General features: G+C 39.2%; 2 protein-coding genes across 2 annotated transcripts in view; both read right to left on the reverse strand.

Annotated features, from left to right (window-relative positions):
* LOC144629658 (uncharacterized) overlaps positions 1 to 18092 on the reverse strand; it is a 240225-nt gene that overhangs the window by 176856 nt on the left and 45277 nt on the right. The gene's annotated exons all lie outside the window — the stretch shown is intronic.
* On the reverse strand, positions 8856 to 10083 carry LOC144630540 (uncharacterized). The gene is made up of 3 exons (XM_078488901.1): positions 9996 to 10083; positions 9607 to 9911; positions 8856 to 9008 (listed from the first exon to the last, which is right to left on the reverse strand). The coding sequence occupies exons 2-3, from the start codon at positions 9905 to 9907 to the stop codon at positions 8971 to 8973; spliced, it is 339 nt and encodes a 112-aa protein (XP_078345027.1). The 5' UTR covers positions 9908 to 9911; positions 9996 to 10083; the 3' UTR covers positions 8856 to 8970.

The following is an 18092-nucleotide window of genomic DNA, read 5'->3' on the forward strand; positions in this document are numbered from 1 at the left end:
GTGATCAAAAGTAAAGACACCAAATTTTATAGCAAGGAGCAACAAGAAGACATCATCTATGATTTCGAGCGAGCTACAAAGGTCATCAATCAGTGGAAAGCACATATCATGAGGTCGACAAACCAAGAACGTGCAAAGCAAGAAATTCTTGAGAAATTAGATTCCAGCTCAAATTTAATTGTCATGGACTGGGCCATGAAATTTCTGCAAATCCGTTTTCGTGAGAAGCAGAGCGATTGGTATGGCAAGAGAGGCCTTAGTTGGCACGTTAGTAGCGTGATATCACGTGATGGGTCAACAGGAGAGCTTAAGGTTACTTCTTTTGCACATTTGTTTGACCAATGCACACAGGATTGGTTCGCAGTAGCATCAATAATTGAGCATTTGCTTAACTACTTGAAAGCAAATGATGTTAAAAGTGTTTACCTCAGATCAGACGAGGCAGGATGCTATCATAGTAACTTCTTGATATCTGCAGTGAAAAACATCGGAGAAAGAGTTGGGATCAAAGTTGAAGCCTATGACTTCTCGGAACCGCAAAGTGGCAAAGACATCTGTGACCGGATTCTTTGTCCTCTGAAATCATCAATTCGAACTTATTGCTCAGAAGGCCACGATATCCTGAAGGCAACGGATATGCGAGAGGCACTCCAACAACATCCTGTTAAGGGAACGTCTGCCTCAGTAAGTGTTGTGGATGAATCAAAGAAAACTCTTCTGATCAATAAGCTCGACCACTTTGGCGGTTTCCATAATTTCCGTTTTGAAGAGTCAGGAATCCGAGCCTGGAAAGCTTATGGTATTGGTCGAGGGAAGCTTTTTCCATACGACACAGTGTATGTTCAAAACCAGGGACCAACCTTGCTTCAAACTGACGAGGGGTTTCCAGACACAATTAAAGAACGGGAGCTGAAGCCTAGAAAAAAGCCTTCACAGGAACAGGAGGAGCCTTTAACTGATATAAATCCTCTTTTTGAGTGCTCTGTGCCAGGATGTACTGAAGTGTTTGATTCATTTACAGATCTGGAGATGCACCTTGATGTCGGTCAACACGCCAAGAAGCGAACACAGAGTGAAAGTATTTACGACCGGATAAGGAGAGACTGGGCAGCAAAATTTGCAACGGTGGATGTAGCTGAAAAAACACCTTGCGTTACATTGCCCACGTCTTCTGGAACACCCAGCAGACAATCTCTGAAAACGGGATGGGCTATCAGCAAGACCAACACAGGCTCAACTCGCTTTTCACCGAAAGTTAAAGATTATCTCACGGCTAAATTCGATATCGGTGAAAAAACTGGCCGTAAGGCTGATCCTGTTCAAGTAGAGCAGGATATGAGAACTGCAAGAAATCCATCAAACGAGCGCCAGTTTAGTAGTACAGAATGGTTGACAAAAACACAGATCCAGGGCTTCTTCTCCCGTCTTGCAGCGTCACGACGCAAAGACAAGGGCTTACTTGGAATGTCAGTCGATAAAGAAGAAGATGTTGCATGTCTTGTGGAAGATACAGAACGACAGGAGTTACTTGAAGAAATAACTGATCAAGTTGGGCTGAAGCATCCCATTACTTTTGATGTTTACGACCTCTGTGAATATTATCACCAAGGCAACCTGTCAGCTTTTAATGTTAAAATGCTTAAAAGCATTCTTTCGCATCTTGAAGTACCTTTCAAGTCCAAAGACAAAAAGGGCATTCTCCTTAGCAAACTGAGCGTGGTTATTGCAGCGTGTACATGCGATGCTACTCTCTATAAATAGATTTGTTTTGGCTGAAGGTATTGACTTGTTAGTTTCATGATCGAAAACAATTCTCATCACCAGTAAACACTTAGAACGAACAACAGCATGTTAATCTCTCTGTGCATACTGTAAATTGCGTAGAGACTAACGCATTAAGTCTGCCAAGAAAAACATACAGCAGTAGCAATATTCAATATTCAGTGTCGAATAATATATTTTGGTCGGGTCCTATCTGGACTTGTAAAAATTAAGGGCTTCAAACCTACAAGACTGAACACATACCCAGTGGTTGAGTATCGAAGTTCTTTACCCGTGAACAGTATACAGTCAGGGGAGATCCAGGATTTTTCAAAGGGGGGTAGCTCTTTACCAATATTTTTGTTTACTTTATTGTTCAAGCCCTAGTTTTTTTTAAGGGAGGAGGGGGTTTCACGCTTTTAGGCATTTTTGTGAAAGTGGGAGTTCAAATTAATTTGGTTACGAGGCCCATATTTCATGGAGCCGTAGGCTCCATCCTCCTAGGGGGGGGGGGGGGGGTCTGGGGGCATGCCCCCCTCAGAAAGTTGTGAAAAGTTGAAGCCTCTTAGACGTGATTTCCGTGATTCTGAGCAGCTTTATACAGCTGCCAATTAAGATATTAAACCACTGTTTTTCCTTGATATTTTGGCAAAATATTTTTTCCTCAACTTACCTTGAGTTATATTTCGGAGAAAAAGTCTAGTTCGTATAAAACGAACAGTGATTGAAATTTAAAGTTGACAGGCCACGAATTTACAGGAAAGAACAGATATGCGTTGTTTTGCTCACCAACGTGCGTGGAAATTTTTTGCCCTTGGTAAAGTGACCAGGGGAAAACTTTTGCGACTTTGCTTGCTTGTAAAATCGCTTCGATGCGAAAAAATGGTAAGAAAACTCGCTAAAAAGATGTAAATGGAGAAGGAAATCATTCCAGCAAGGCAAAACCAACTCTTGAAAGCTAAAAGAAATCTACTTTGTTAAAATTATACACACATGTTTTTTGAAATATAACTCTTGTTTTTGTTTTAAAAAAAAATTCAGTTTTCTTTTAAGAGTTCAGACTCTTCCATTTCTTCCCTTAGTCTTCTTCCCTTCCTTTTATTATGATCTGGCTGGCCGGCTGGCTGCTATAAACTGTTTTATTATGAATACTGCAAACGGATCTTAGATATTTCACTTACTGTCAGGCTGACTGAAATGTAAAGCTCGTAGGGGACTGGGAACGAATACACCAGTTGTAAACACAAGATGGCCGCAGGATTTTACAATCTCCGACTCGCCGTTTACAACGTTTATATGTGGTAACACAGTCCCAAATATGTCCCTGCAAACGTTTTAAGAGGATTTTGTTCGATCAAGGGTGGCTTTGAGCAAAACTACAGTCAGCGATGCAAAGAACATCCACGCTTCTTTTATACATATGTTGCGATGTGACAGTCACGCTACTAAGATGCATCTGGTTCGCCGGGAACGTGTACAAACTTACAGCTGGAGGAAAAAGCTATTAATTCTGAGGATACCTAGAATTCAGAGATGACTGTAAAGGCTGGAACAGACATTCTAAAGCCAGGTAAGAGAGCTTAAGGGGTTATAGTATGCGAATTTATCAGAAGAATTTGTAAAGACGAAGATGTTCGTTACCTATAAATTTTGAAAATTTCCTGAATTTTAAGCGGTTGTCAGCTTTGCAGACTTGGTGTGCTGACAAATTTTATTCTTGTTTTCAAGAAAAGGTCATTTATAGATTCTGTTCATGTAATTAAGTAGTCTCAAGCAGGTGCCACATTTTTAAAATTTGCCTTCAAAGTTGGGCTATTTCCGTGTTTCGTTCAAAGCTGGATTAGGCGGGTCGGAAATCTTGTTTTGGCCTATGAAGAAACAAGAATGAATCATAATTGAAACATTGCTAAATAAACTACAATGATAAGTATATAGTTTACAAAAAGAACAGGATCTTTTTAGCGAATATTTATTTTTTGAGAGCAATTGCAATATGTGCTATTTTAACCGTTTCGGAAGGCGGGTAATTGCTCTGGATCGGACCAAACTTCGATAAATCCGAAAAAACACAAATTAGAATTTTAAATCAAATCAAACCCATTTTATTACTTAACTAGGTAAAGGCTTTAAAATCCCAGCAAATGAGACAATTCGAATTCTTGAATCAAAATCGTTGTTCGGAAATAAGCCAGACGGCCTCTTAATGTTTCCAGTTGCTGATAGTAGCCTCGCATGCGGCTCGGGTACTACCCTCGCCATGCATCTCGGGAAGGAAATGGCTTGGGTATTATCTTTATCAGATTTAATAAAAGACATAGAAATGAAGAGAAATCAAGAAATTTCAACGAGAAATAAATGTTAAAGAAGCGAGGTAACTGACGTTTTGTTCGCGCATTTATTAAAAAAAATGTTAACGCGTACCCACCGACCCCCATATCTTTTCTTTATACTCTGTTAGAAATAGGTTTTGTCCATGAGAAAGATAACCGTGTTATTTTACATTACAGTTTTTAAATTCTTGAATGAAAAAAAAAAAGATTCGATGAAAACGGATTTTCGTTTCCCAGTGTAGGGTGTCTTGGAACAAGCTCGATTTCATTCGCTATATCTAAACACGAACTATGTCATGAATACTAAGTCACTGAGAAATGTTTCATTCCTTTTGGTATATGCAGGTTAACAGTTGCTGCGATATCGTGGAGTGAGCGTAAAAAGGGTCTGGAAATTGAGCAAATTTTTCACGACCGTAGAGAGGCCAGCACAGCTTTGTCTATCTAGGGGCCACTGTTAACAACTTGGGTGGTGCCGAACAGGACATTCGGAGTAGGTTAGGTAAAGCTAGAAGTGTTTTTCATCGACTTTCAAAGGTGTGGAGAACAGGTGAATTCCGCCGAGAAACTAAGATGAGGATCTTCAAGTCAAACATCATTTCTGTCCTGTTATATGGATGCGAGACTTGGAGAACGACAAAAGCGGATGAAAAAAGGCTTGACACCTTCCTTCACAAATCTCTAAGGAGAATCTTGAAAGTCCATTGGCCCATGCGTGTGTCTAATGATGAAATTCGGAGAAGAGCAGGAATCGAAAAGATCAGTTTACAAGTACGACGAAGGCGATGGAAGTGGCTAGGTCATGTTCTGCGTATGGCACCAAACCGAAACCCACGCGTGGCATTATCCTGGGCACCAAGCGGGAAAAGAAGCAGAGGACGGCCAAGGGAAACATGGCGGAGAACGGTGGAGAATGAACGCGCTGAGCTGGGACTAACATCGTGGGCTGCAGCAGCAGCTGTGGCCAAAAATAGGGACAAATGGCGAGCATTGATGTCCGGCCCTATCCCCCACCAGGGGGCAAGGAACTAAGAAGAGAGGCCAGCAAACAAACATCTCGCCAGTGTAGATTTTGTTAACGCGTGCATGTTGCTAATAAACCCAAAAGCAAATAGCAAACGCAGTGTCCCCTTTTTCAATGAAAATAGTTACTAACTAAACTGATAGACTTACCAGTCATCGTGTTTTCCAGCTCAACATGATCACTTCCTTGAGAATCACTCCATATTCCAGGCCAAAATACGGGCAAAAAAGTAGGATCAGGATCAGGAGGAACCCTCACAAGGTTGTGAAATTGAGAATCCTTCACAGGATCGCGTTCTTGAGGATCCATTGGAGGCCCTTTCACAAGATCACGTTCTTGAGGCTCCATCGCAGCATCACGAAATCGAGGAAATGGCATCGCCAGGCCCAAAGTTACCAACAAGAAAACTAGGCACTTCATATCCCTTCAAAATGCATAACAGAAATTGGAGTGAAGTGAAAGAACATTTACTCGTAAATTAACTGAATTACCTTTTGAGACAGAATTAGTTGATTGTAGAAGGTTTTTAGTGGATACTCTGGAAACCTCTTTTTAATCACCGCTGATGGCAAATTAATCTTCCTCAAAGACAAAAACAAGAGAATTTACAGTATAACATATCTGAGCTTAATTAACATAGATTGTTTTGCGATTATATTTTTACATTTACTCCTTAGCTTTTAGTTTCGATATAATGAATATTTCTAAAATGTATATAAAAACACTCGTGACAGCGTTTCATCGATTTTCCAAACACCTCGAAGTTCGCCAAAATTGCTGCGCTAAGTGACGTATTTTCATTTTTTTTTTCATGGTGTTTGGAATACCCAGTCGAAAGCCAATATTAAACAGCCGCCCTCGGGGAAATTATAAATGGCCACTTTATAGGGGTTCATCATAAATTAGCATAAGGCCCTTATCGAACCCTCTCTTTGTTGCTGCCTGGTATCCGGAGAACTCTCTCACCTGAGAAGAAGGCTGCTCGTGAACCACACTGGTACACACGCAGGGTCAAAGAGGCAATTCAGATAAGACTTCACCTTAACAATATCAACAGGGATAGTGGAATTGAAATTCCCGAAGCATGGATGCCCACGATCAAAAAACACAACGCCAGGAGAACTGAACGACAGCAGACCGCTGTGGGAACAACAGCATACCGGAACAGCGAAGATCGAAATGCACCAATCACAGCTGTTAAAAACCAACCAATCACAGCGCATCAACATGCTTTATAAAGTTTCACCTGGCCAGTCGACCTTATCGCCTGATGAAGACTAGCAGTGTGCAGTAGAAACGTCGCGATCTACATCACAAGTGACAACATCGTAAGACAAACGAAAAATACTATATTATTTTTGTACTCTACCACGATGATTAATAACCACAACTTGAACATTTTTTACGATATTAACCTTTATTGCTTTTCTACTATTCCAGTTATCTCCATGCACATACCGAGATACCATCAGCTCTAAAAGCATAAAATTACTGAGATACAAAGTGATCTAAATGTAGCAGCCATTTTCAATCTCAAGTTAAAACGGAAAGTTCGTGAATCTTAATTCGCTTCCACCAGCCACCGCAACATCTTCCTCGCTTTCCTGCAAAATATATTTTAAAATAACGTTAACTTAAAGTCTTCCTAAAACGTCGTTAGAATTGTAAATAATTCGTTTCTATGTTTTTATTTGAGGCATGAAACCTTTGTTTTACCTCCAAATGCTGATAGAACTTTTGAAAAAAATGTAAACTTAATTTAAATTAAATGTCCATTCGCGCTTTATAAACGGCGAAGTTTTTGCTAATTTCTTGTATATTGAGCAAATATATTTTCAGGTAAATAAAAGGCAAAATTTTTGGTCGTTTTGATTCGTTTCCAGTGCCGAATCGCACTGCAAGGAACGAAGAACAAAAAATATGTCGATACGAGATAAGTATAACGTTCCATGATAAGAACCCGAAAATGTTGTCATTCTTTTCGCTATTAATTTGCATTAACAGTTTCTACGATATTACCGTGATCGTAGAAATGGCGTAACATTTATACGTCAGTAAAGCATGGTAAAGAGGTCAATGAACTAACTTCTCGCTCGTGTGATTATGAAGGTGCATGCGTGTTGTTGCTATTAAACCTAAAAGCAACGAGCAAACAATGTCACTTTTTTAAAGTCCAATAAGAACAGCTACAAACAATAAACTGATAGACTTACCAGTCATCTGGTTTGCAAGCTCCACAGGATCACTTTCTTGATCATGAGGATCTCTTTCAGGCATCTCCACAGGTTCACGTTCTTGAGGATCCCTTTCAGGTGGAGGCGCAGGAGGCATCCTCATAGGAGGACCTTCTCGAAGATCGCTTCCTACTAAAGGCAACACAAGATCACGTTCTTGAGGATCGCTCTCTAATGGAGGCCCAACGAAATGACGTCCCTTGCGATCCATCCCTACTGGGGGTAGCACAGCGAGGGCGCGAGATATAAAAGATGACATCGCCAGGCCCAAACTCATCAAAACGAAAACAAGGCACTTCATATTCCTTCAGAGATACATAACAAAAATTGGAATGAAGTGAAGGAACATATACTTGTTAATTGAGGAAATTACCTTTTGAGGCAGAATCGGCAGTTGATCTGAATGTAGAATAGTTTCAGTGGACACCCCTGCTCTCTTGCAATCACAGTCGATGGTGAATGAATCTTTTTGAAACTCATTTAAACAAGAAAACTTATACATATCTTATCTCAAATAGCATAGATATTTTTGCGATTATATTTTTACATTTACTTCTTACTTTTTAGTATCTATTAAGAAATGGATATATCAACACTCAAGACAGTGTTTCAAACACGTAGGTTCACCTCGAAGTTCGTCAAAATATTACGCTGTGCGTCGTATTTTTAACTCTTTTCTCGGTGTATAGAATACCCAGTCAAACCATATATTAAGCGGCCACCCTCGGGGAAACTGTAAATGGCCGCTCTATCGGGGTCCGTCATAAATTAACTTTGTTGCTGCCTTGGGTCCTTTTTAACTACAGTTCCAGAGCAGTTGCTAAGGAATTGCTAAAGATGGGTTTTGGTGGCAGGTCAGTTTGAAGAGTTTGGTAATGCTCAACGGTGAATTTTTGGCGGGGAGAACACTGAAAAATGATATTGCGCGCGCGTAAACAAGTGCCAATCCCACACCGCGCATTAGAATCTACTATCTCTAAAACTCGGAGGGGAGGCAGAGTTCCGATTCTTTTAAAAAATTAGAGATAACATAGCTAAGCCGTTTTTATAATCATACGTATGAAAGAACCGTTTATATTTACATGTGAGAATGGAACACTACTGAAGAAAAATGTGAAAACACGGGTGTGAAAATACCGGTGCGAATAATCGAATTTCATAAAACCATACGAAGCATAAAATACGTGTACGTTACTTATAATTTGGGACTGGTTTTAATTTTCAGTTCTTTATGTCCTTTCAGGACACGTGACTTGTCAAATAATGGCCTTTGAAGGACTCTTCAATTGAACAAAGTTGTACAAAAATCTTATCCGTTGGAGGTTTGGTTTCCAAAAGATAACGGTCAGAAATCTTTCTTAGCAACAAATTGGAAGTTTTAAAGAACTAGAAGTCACCAGTTTTCTACAATATTCTCGGTAAATTTTGCCCTCCCTCAATCCAAGAAGCGATACTTATCAGCAAACAGTAAAACTGTATTTTAAACACCTTTATTGCCTTTCTACTTTTACAATTATTGCTCCCAGCATATACCGAGATAGCATCAGCACTAAAAGCCCAAAATTACTGAGCTACAAAGTGATCCAACTTTAACAACCATTTTTCATTCGTGAATCTTTATTCACTTTCGCCCGCCGCCGCAACATGTGTCGCTTTTTCCTGCAAAATCGAAAAAAAAGGCATTAACAATTAACTCTTTCAACAACATCGTAACAAGTGTATATAATTTGTTTTGTTTTTGTTTTGTTTTTTTAGTAGCTAAGGGATAAAACCTCCATTTTAATGTTTCCAATTGCTGATAAACTCTCGCCTACGGCTCGGGCTCTATCAATACGTCATCTTGGGAACTGACTTAGCTATAAAAGACACAGAAATGGAGGTTTTATCCCTTTCAAGAAATTGCTACGAGATAGAAATGTAGAAGAAACGAAATAAACGGAATAAACTGCACAAGTGGTTTCGCAAGAGCGAGTTTACAAAACTAACGACGAAAGAAGGCAAAAATATATGTCGATAACAGGCAAGTAAGAATTTTCATTATTAGAACCCGAAAAATGTTATCATTCTCATCGGTACATGTATCTCGACAGCTGCCGTGATATCGCGGTGTGAACGTAAAATTAAGGTCAAGAAATGGCGCAACTTTTTCACGACAGTAGAGAGGTCAGAACTAACTTCTTGCCCGTACGGAATTTGTTAACGCTTGCATGTTGCTATCAAATCCAAAAACCGGCAGATGGAAAACAGCTAGACTTACCAGTCATCGTGTTTTCCAGCTCCACAGGATCACGTTCTTGAGGATCTCGATCTGGTGGAGGCGCCGGAGGCATTCTCATAGGAGGACCTTCTCGAGGATCGCTCCCTACTAAAGGCAACACAAGATCACGTTCTTGAGGATCGTTCTCTATCGAAGGCCCAACGAAATGACGTTCCTGAGGATCCCTCCCCACTAGGGGCCGCCCAGGATCACTGTCTTGAGGATCCGTCGCAGCATCATGATGCCGACGACATGACATCGCCATGCCCAAAGCTACCAACAACAAAACAAGGCACTTCATATCCCTTCAAAAAATACATAACAGAAATTGGTATGAAGTTAAGGAACATATATTTCATCTATACTTGTTAATTATGAAGGGTAATTACCTTTTGAGAGAGAATCGCCAGTTGATTGTAAAAGATTTTTAGTGGACACTCTGAAAGCCTCTCTTGAAATCGACACTGTCGATGGCGAACTGACCTTTCTCAACCCAATAAAACTTTATAACAAAGCCATATCTGATCTTAATTAGCATAGATTTTGTTAGGATTATATTTTTACGTTTAAATGTCAGTTTTCAGTTTCGATTGAGACAGGATTTCCTCGCATTTCCAAACACGTCGAAGCTCTTTAAAATACTGCAATGTGCGTGGTGTTTTCACTTTTTTTCTCAGTGTTTGGAAATACCCAGTAGAACCCGGGGAAGGGGTACCAATCACGCATCACGTTGACTTTTTGAGTTAAATCACGCATCTCGGAGAACATTTTTAAAAAATCACGCATCACGTAAAAATAAGTAAGTACGCTGACCTAATTTTGTAAGATTTCAACTTTTTGAATACGTAATATTGAAAATTACATTGTAGGCTACATTTTCTTGGATCGGTTGCGGATCCCTCTGAGGGCCCCGTGGTACAAATGACAACGCCACACCCAAACTTATCAACAAGAAAACAAGGAACTTCAAATTCCTTCGAAAATACATAACAGAAATTTAAATAAAGCGATGGAACATATACTTCATCTTTACTTGTTAATTAAGGGAATTACCTTTGAGAGAAAATCACAAGTTGATTGTAAAAGATTTTTAGTGAATTATACTCTGAAAACCTCTCTTGTTATCACAGTCGGTGGCGAATTGATCTTTCTGAATCTCATTAAAACAAGGAAACTTATATATATCTGATCTCAAAAAGCATAGATCTTTTGCGATTATATTTTTACATTTACTCCTTACTTTTTAGAAACGATTAATACTTGATACGGTGTTTCAAAGATCTCGAATTTCGTCAAAATACTGCGCTGTGCGTCGTATTTTCAACTCTTAACTCAGTGTTTGGAAATACCCAGTTGAACCCTAAGTTTTGAACCCTATGTTAAGCGGCCACCTTCGGGGAAATTGTAAATGGCCGCTTTATAGGGGCTCGTCATAAATTAGACTTGCCCCAAGTCGCTCGTTATTTCTTTGCATCTATTGTTACTTAAATAAAATCGCTTTGAAATCAAGCGCGAAAGACCACTTGAGTTAAATCGCCTTTGAAATCGCGCGCGAGAGATCGCGCGATATTCATTTCTGTGAACGCGCGCGCGAAGGAAAACAAATGATACATGCCGACGAATGGCTCGGAACGATCCGCCACGATCCTCCGCCATTTTGTTTCCCATGCCCGCGCGCGCCCTCCGTTTCCATATCCAGCGGTCTCCTGCGAATCTAACAAGCGACTTGGAGCAAGTCTAGTCATAAATAAGCATAATACTTCGTCGAAACGTTAGTTTTTTGTTGCCTTGTTAAAGGAGAGGGCTGTAATTCAAACACAATCAATTTAAGAACTAGAAGTCAAGTGATACCCTCGGTTCCAGTTTCCTACAATATTCTTTGCAGTGTTTCCCTTCCCTCAATCCAAGCCAATCAAAGCGATACTTATAAGCAAACAATAAAACTGCATTTTTAACAGTTTATTGCTTTTCTACTTTTACAAATATTGCTCCCCACATGTTGTGAGATAGCATCAGCGTTAAAAGTGCAAAATAACTGAGCTACAAAGTCATCCAACTTAAACTGCCGTTTTTTATCTAAAATTCGTGAATCTTAATTCACTTTCGCCCGCCGCCGCAACATCTGTCGCGTTTTCCTGAAAAATCAAAAATAATTTCATTAAAATGGCATTAATATTTAAGTTTTCCTAAAAAATCATTAGAAGTGTATATATAAACAATAGCCTCCATTTGGCCCGAAAAATATGCCCTGGTATTTGTCCGCGGACATCATCTGTCTGAAAAGCAAAACAGTTTTCTGGGAGCGAAAACTCGAGGAAACTGCGATCTTCGAGGAACAGATAATGTCCAAAATAATGTCAGTGCATATTGTGAAGCTAAATGGAAGCTATTGTGTTCATTATCCTTCAAATAGTTTTACGTACGACAGCTAATTTTGAGAGACTTCTTCTCAAAGGCTTTAAACTTCAAAGTAATTCTGTCGGCGTTCAAAAATATTGCTTGCCTGTTGCAAATGTTCAGGTCGATTCTATATTTTAAAATTTAAAGTGCGAGCATAAAACGCAAAGTTTGAAAACTGGAGAATATCACTTGGGAGATATCATCTGATATTACTCAGTTTTGGGTACATTACGTGACGTGTTTGGACCAATCGTGCGCACGAAAAATATTTAATGGATTATAAAAATTGCTTCTATGTTTTTTATTTAAGTGATAAAACCTTCGTTTTAATGTTTCTAATTGCTGATAGTTCTATCTATACGTCATCTCGGGAACGAAATGACTTAGTTAAAATCTTTATCAGGTTAATAAAAGACATGAAAATGAAGGGTTTTTTCCTTCAAAGAGATTGCTACGAGATAGATATGTAAAAGAAGCGAGATAATAGGCCATGTTTTGTTCGCGCACAAAGTGATGGCCTTGACAGAAACTTTTCCGCATGAATTAAAGCAAAGTGTAGTGACGTCACCGGACGGTATTAGCGGCTATTTTGTTCCGACTTCTCTCCTCGGGAGTAAGCTACCAAAGGAAGACGTCTGAAATTCAAGCTAGTGTGATGTTAGAAAGGATTCTTGACAGTATAGAAGTCAGTCAAGAAACTTCTTGCCGGTGCGGATATTGTTAACACATGCACGTTGCTATCAAACCCAAAAGCAGATAGAAAATTAAATTAAAAGTCCAATGGAAATAGTTACTAACAATAACTTGATAGACTTACTAGTGATTTTGGCATACGCCCCCCATGCAAGATCGAGTCCTACAGGATCCTTCTGGTCTATTGGAGGCGAAACAGAATGGCGTTCGTGAAAGCTTCTCGCTTCTTGAGGCCATGTGGGATCACGCTCTTGAAAATCTTTCGTGCGACCGGGATATTGAGGAACCATCACAGGATCATGTTCTTGAGGATCCCTTATAGGAGTAGGTCGAGGAAATGACATCGCCAGGCCCAAAGTTATCAACAAGAAAACAAGGCACTTCATATTCCTTCAAATATACATAACAGAAATTAAAGTGAAGTAAAGGAACTAATACTTTTTTTTAATTAAAGGAATTACCTTTTGAGACAGAATCACCAGTTGACTGATTTTCAGTGGACGCTCAGAAAGCTTCTCTTGTAATCACCGTCGATGGCGAACTGATCTTTCTGAAACCCATTAACATATAACATATAACTCTATAACATATCTGAGCTTAATTAGCATAGATTTTTGTTATGGTTATATTTTTACGTTTTTTACGCCACTAAATAGCAAATTTTAGAGATAAGTAACTAAAGAATTAAAGTCTCCAAAATGTTGGGAATAAGGGATATATGCCACCAGATATTTAAGGGGATGCCCGCCTCCCCTTACAGAGCCTTAGATTCATGTACATGGAGAAGGAACATTAATATTTTTTAAGAACTAGAAGTCACGCGATACAGTCGGGTTCCCGTTTTGTACAACCGTCCCCAGTGGCATTTCCGCTCTCACGGGGGCGGTTGGAAAGTTTCGAGAAGACCCTGGAGACGAGATTGTTCCATTGTTCAACAACACATCATTTTCAGCAATCTTTTCCCTCCCTTCATCCAAGCCAAACAAAGCAATATTTATCAGCAAACAGAAAAACTGCTTTTTATACACCTTTATTGTTTTACAAATTTTGCCATGATTGCACCCAGCATGTACCGAGATAAAACCAGCTCTAAAAGCGCGAATTAACTTGCTACAAAATGATTTAACTTTAACAGCCGTTTTCCATCCTCAAGTTAAAACGGGAAATTCTAAATTCACCTTGGCCAGCCGCTCTAACATGTGGGACATTTCCCTGAAAATCGAAAATAATTATATTAAAATTACATTAACATTCATGTTTACCTTAAACACCAATTGAAGTGTATATAATTCATTTCTATTTTATTTATTTAAGGGATAAAACCTCCGTTTATATATTTCCAATTACAAATAGAGCACTCGCCTAAAGCTCTGAAGCGAATTGACTTCACTATGATCTAAATCAGATTATAAAGACATAGAAAACGAGGTTTTATTCCTTTTATGAAATTGCTACGAGACAAAAATGCAAAAGAAGCGAGGATAAAATCAGTTTAAATCGCCAACGACTGCTCTATCTAATATTTCCTTATACTCTGAAAAGAAATATTTTTTTCTATGGGAAACATACCGGTGTTATTTTAAGTTAAAAGTTGTTTGGAAAACATCTAAGCTCTTAGCGATTAAAATTAAACCAATCACAAACAGTGCTGAAAAGATTACACTAATAGCAATGTGAGAGCTTAAAGCTGTCAAACAAATGTGTTTTCACACGCTTAGTAAATTTCGAGTATTCCTCTGTCTGTCATAAACCAATCGAATCTCGCCAATAACGCAGATAAAACAGCGAATTAAGAAGACCAAGAAGAATTTGCGCTGTAACAAATCGAAACCAAGCTTGATGATGGGGAAGGGGGGGGGGGTTGAGGGTTCCTATGGTGGTCTACACTGGGAGGTTCCGCCCGAAAGGGGTATATATTTCAGGCTCTAGTTTTATTAATGGATAGGGAAGTCACCAGCATACAGAAGGGTAGTTTCAGTTATTCAAATAAAAAATTAACAAAAGAGATGCATAGAGGGTACTGTTTTTATCGAAGGTATTATGGTATGTGAAAGGGAAAGGGTTTAGACTTCGAGGCGGAGCGCCTCCCCGTGAGAAAGAAATTTCGAGTAGCTGCCACGAGGTCCTCAAATTGAGGATCCTTCTCGAGATCGTGTTCTTCAGGATCCGTCGCAGCATCATGATGTCGACGACATGACATCGCCAGGCCCAAAGTTACCAACAAGAACACAAGACGCTTCATTTTCCTTTGAAAATACATAACAGAAATTGGAATGAAGTGAAAGACTATTTTCTTGTTAATTGAGTGAATTACCTTCTGAGACAGAATCGCAAGTTGAATGTAGACGATTTTCAGTGATACTCTGGAAGCCTCTCCTGTGGTCAACGTCGATGGCGAATTGATCTTTCTCAAACCCATTAAAACAAGCGAGTTTATATGAACATATCTGATCTTAATTAGCATAGATTCTTTTATGATTATATTTTTACGTTTAGTTCTCAGTTTTCAGTATTGATTGAGAAGATCAAATACGCACGAGACAGGCTTTCATTACATTTTAAAACACTACGAAGCTCGTCAAGAATACTAGCTGTCGTGCTTTGGCAATACCCAGTCAATTTGCTATTAAGAGGCCACCGTCGGGAACTTTGTAAGTTGCCGCTTTAATTTAAAGGCGTTCGTTTTACTTTAAAATTGCCACCTATTTGCAAATTCCAAAAAAAAGTAGCTTAGAGATAACTGTCGCGGTAATTTTAGGGACATAGGATATCCGTTCTCGGAATTTTAGGGGTAAGTGATACCTGCCCCCTCCTCTTCCCAACCCCCTTAACATACGAACATTTGGTTTTCTGAGAATTAGAACTCACGTGATATGTTCAGTTCCAGTTTTCTACATCCACCTCGTACCCAGGGGCATCTCCGCTTCCAATATTCCGTTGGAAAATATCGGGAAGACCCTGGAAACGAGGTTGTTCTACAACTCAACATTCCCAGTAATCTTTTGCCTCCCCAAGCTAATCAAAGCAGTACTTATAAGCAAACAGTAAAACTGCATTTTAAACACCTTTATTACTTTCCTACTTTAACAATAATTGCAAAATTACTGAGCTACAAAGTGATCCAACTTTAACAGCCGTTTTCCATCTCAAGTTATCCGCCGAATCCGCCGAATAATTCCGCCCCTGCAACATCTGCCGCTTTTTCCTGAAAAGCGATTATATTAAAATGGCATTAACCTCAATATTTCCCAAAACATCGTTAAAAGTGTATAATTCGTTTCTATGTTTTTATTTAAGATATGAACATCTATTTCTATGTTTCCAACTGATGATAGTAACTTCACCTGCGGCTCGAGTCCTATCTACGTCATCTCGGGAAAGAAATCATGACTTAGCTGCGATCTTAATCAGATAGTATAACGAAATAGAAATTGAGGTTTTATTTCTTTTATGAAACTGTTATGTTACTAAACTGCAAGGGAGGCAGTTAAAGACAACCAAGCACGAGCCAAAAAAAATTAGTTAACGCGTAACGACAACGGCCGCCAAATCTGTTTTTTATAAAGACACAGCTTTTTGTGGGAAAAAAACCCTTGTTTAAGGTAATCTATTAAATATCAATCACAAACCAAGCAGAAAAGTAAATAAAGTAACAAAAAGAATTCAATAGTAACAAAGTAACAGCTGAAAGCTGTTAAACAAACCCTTTCCAAATGGAGGATAAACAGAACGTTCCTGAGGCACCCTTTCGACTAGAGACAGCACAAGATCACGTTCTTGAGGATCCCTTATAGGAGTAGGTCGAGGAAATGACATCGCCAGACTCAAAGTTATCAAGAAGACAGCAAGGCACTTCATATTCCTTCAAAAATACACAACAGAATTTGGAATGCATTGAAGAGCTTTATATTTTTTTAATTCAGGTAAGGAGTTACCTTTTGAGACTGACAGAATCACCAGTAGATTGTAGAAGATTTTTGGACACTCTGAAAACCTCTCTTGCAATCACCGTCGATGGTGAATTGACCTTTCTCAAACTCGTTAAAACAAGTGAGTTTATATTAACATATTTGATCTTAATTAGCATAGATATTTTACGATCATATTTTACTTCTTATCCTTAGATTTTAGTTTCGATTGAGAAATTTCGTTTTATTAGAGAAGCGGCATCTCGAAGCTCGTCCAGAATTCCACGCTTCGCGTCGTATTGTCAACTCCTTTCTCAATGTTTGGAAATACCCAGTGGAATCACTATTAAACGACCACCCCCGAGAAAATTGTAAGTATAGATTAGCATTATTAGCCTTCGTCAAAACGTCACATTATTTGTCTCTCCCAAACCCCTCTCTCGCCTGAGGAGAAGGCAGCACTTTAGACACAATCAAATTTCGAGCCCTGGTATCTATGATCGAATATACAACAAGGCGCAGCCAAGTTTACTTTGCCGTCCTAGAAAACGAAGGCGATTATTCTAATTGGCTGGGTTTCACCGGGTAAGGCAAAACTATAAGTAAAGCATATAAATAGAACGAGCACACTCATTCTTCTTGGGTCTTATGCCTTCAGGTCAGGCATTTGACCATCGAAGAACCAAGAGTCAGCGGTCTCAAGCTAAAGGATTTCGTAATCCATTCATTTGCTAGGAATATCCACGGTTCTCGAGTCATTTTACGATTCCACCTCTGTTTATGTTACGGTACCCTTTTTCCTTTATAAGGGATATTTTTATTAGAACTAGAACCCAAGTGGTACCCTCTGTTCCAGTTTTCTTCAACCAACCTTGTCACCAGGGCCATCTCCGCTTTAAAAATGGCGATGGAAAATGTCGAGAAGACCCTGGGTACGAGGTTGTACAACATTCCCAGAAATCTTCTAAACGACTTGTCCCTGCCTCAATACAAGCCAATCAAAGCGATACTTATCAGCAAACAGTTAAACTTTATTTTAAACAACTTTATCGCTTTTCCTCTTTTACAATCTTTGCTTCCTGCATATGCTGAGCTATCATCAGCTCTAAAAGCACAAAACTACTGAGCTAAAAAGTCATCCAACTTTAATAGCCGTTTTCCATCTCAAGTTAAAACGGTAAACTCTTAATTCATTTTCGCCCGCTGCTATAACATTTCGGGCATTTCCCTGGGAAATCAAAAATAATTATATTAAAACGACATTAACATTAAAGTTTACCAAGACACTACAGTCGAAGCTCTCTTAACGGACACTCTCGTAAGCGGACAGCTCTACTTACGGCCGCCTTGTCAGCCTTGTTTGAAACGGACATTCCCGTAAGCGGCCGCGGACACTTTCAGAGATTACGACTTAGACTTTTTCTTTGTTTTTAAGCTCCCGTAAGCGGACACCCCAAAGAAAATCCTATTAACAACCTCTGTATC

Source organism: Oculina patagonica, chromosome 11 (assembly GCF_052425735.1).
Source record: "Oculina patagonica isolate OP01 chromosome 11, crgOcupat, whole genome shotgun sequence".
NCBI classification, from domain to species: Eukaryota; Metazoa; Cnidaria; class Anthozoa; order Scleractinia; family Oculinidae; genus Oculina; species Oculina patagonica.

Bases quoted from the DNA above. Each gene is read 5' to 3' on its own strand.
- LOC144630540 (XM_078488901.1), bottom strand. From the start codon at position 9,907: ATGAAGTGCCTTGTTTTGTTGTTGGTAGCTTTGGGCATGGCGATGTCA. The intron at 9,009-9,606 runs GTAAGTCTAGCT...TCGATTTTGCAG, and splicing joins GCTGGAAAACACGATGACTG to GAAAAAGCGACACATGTTGC.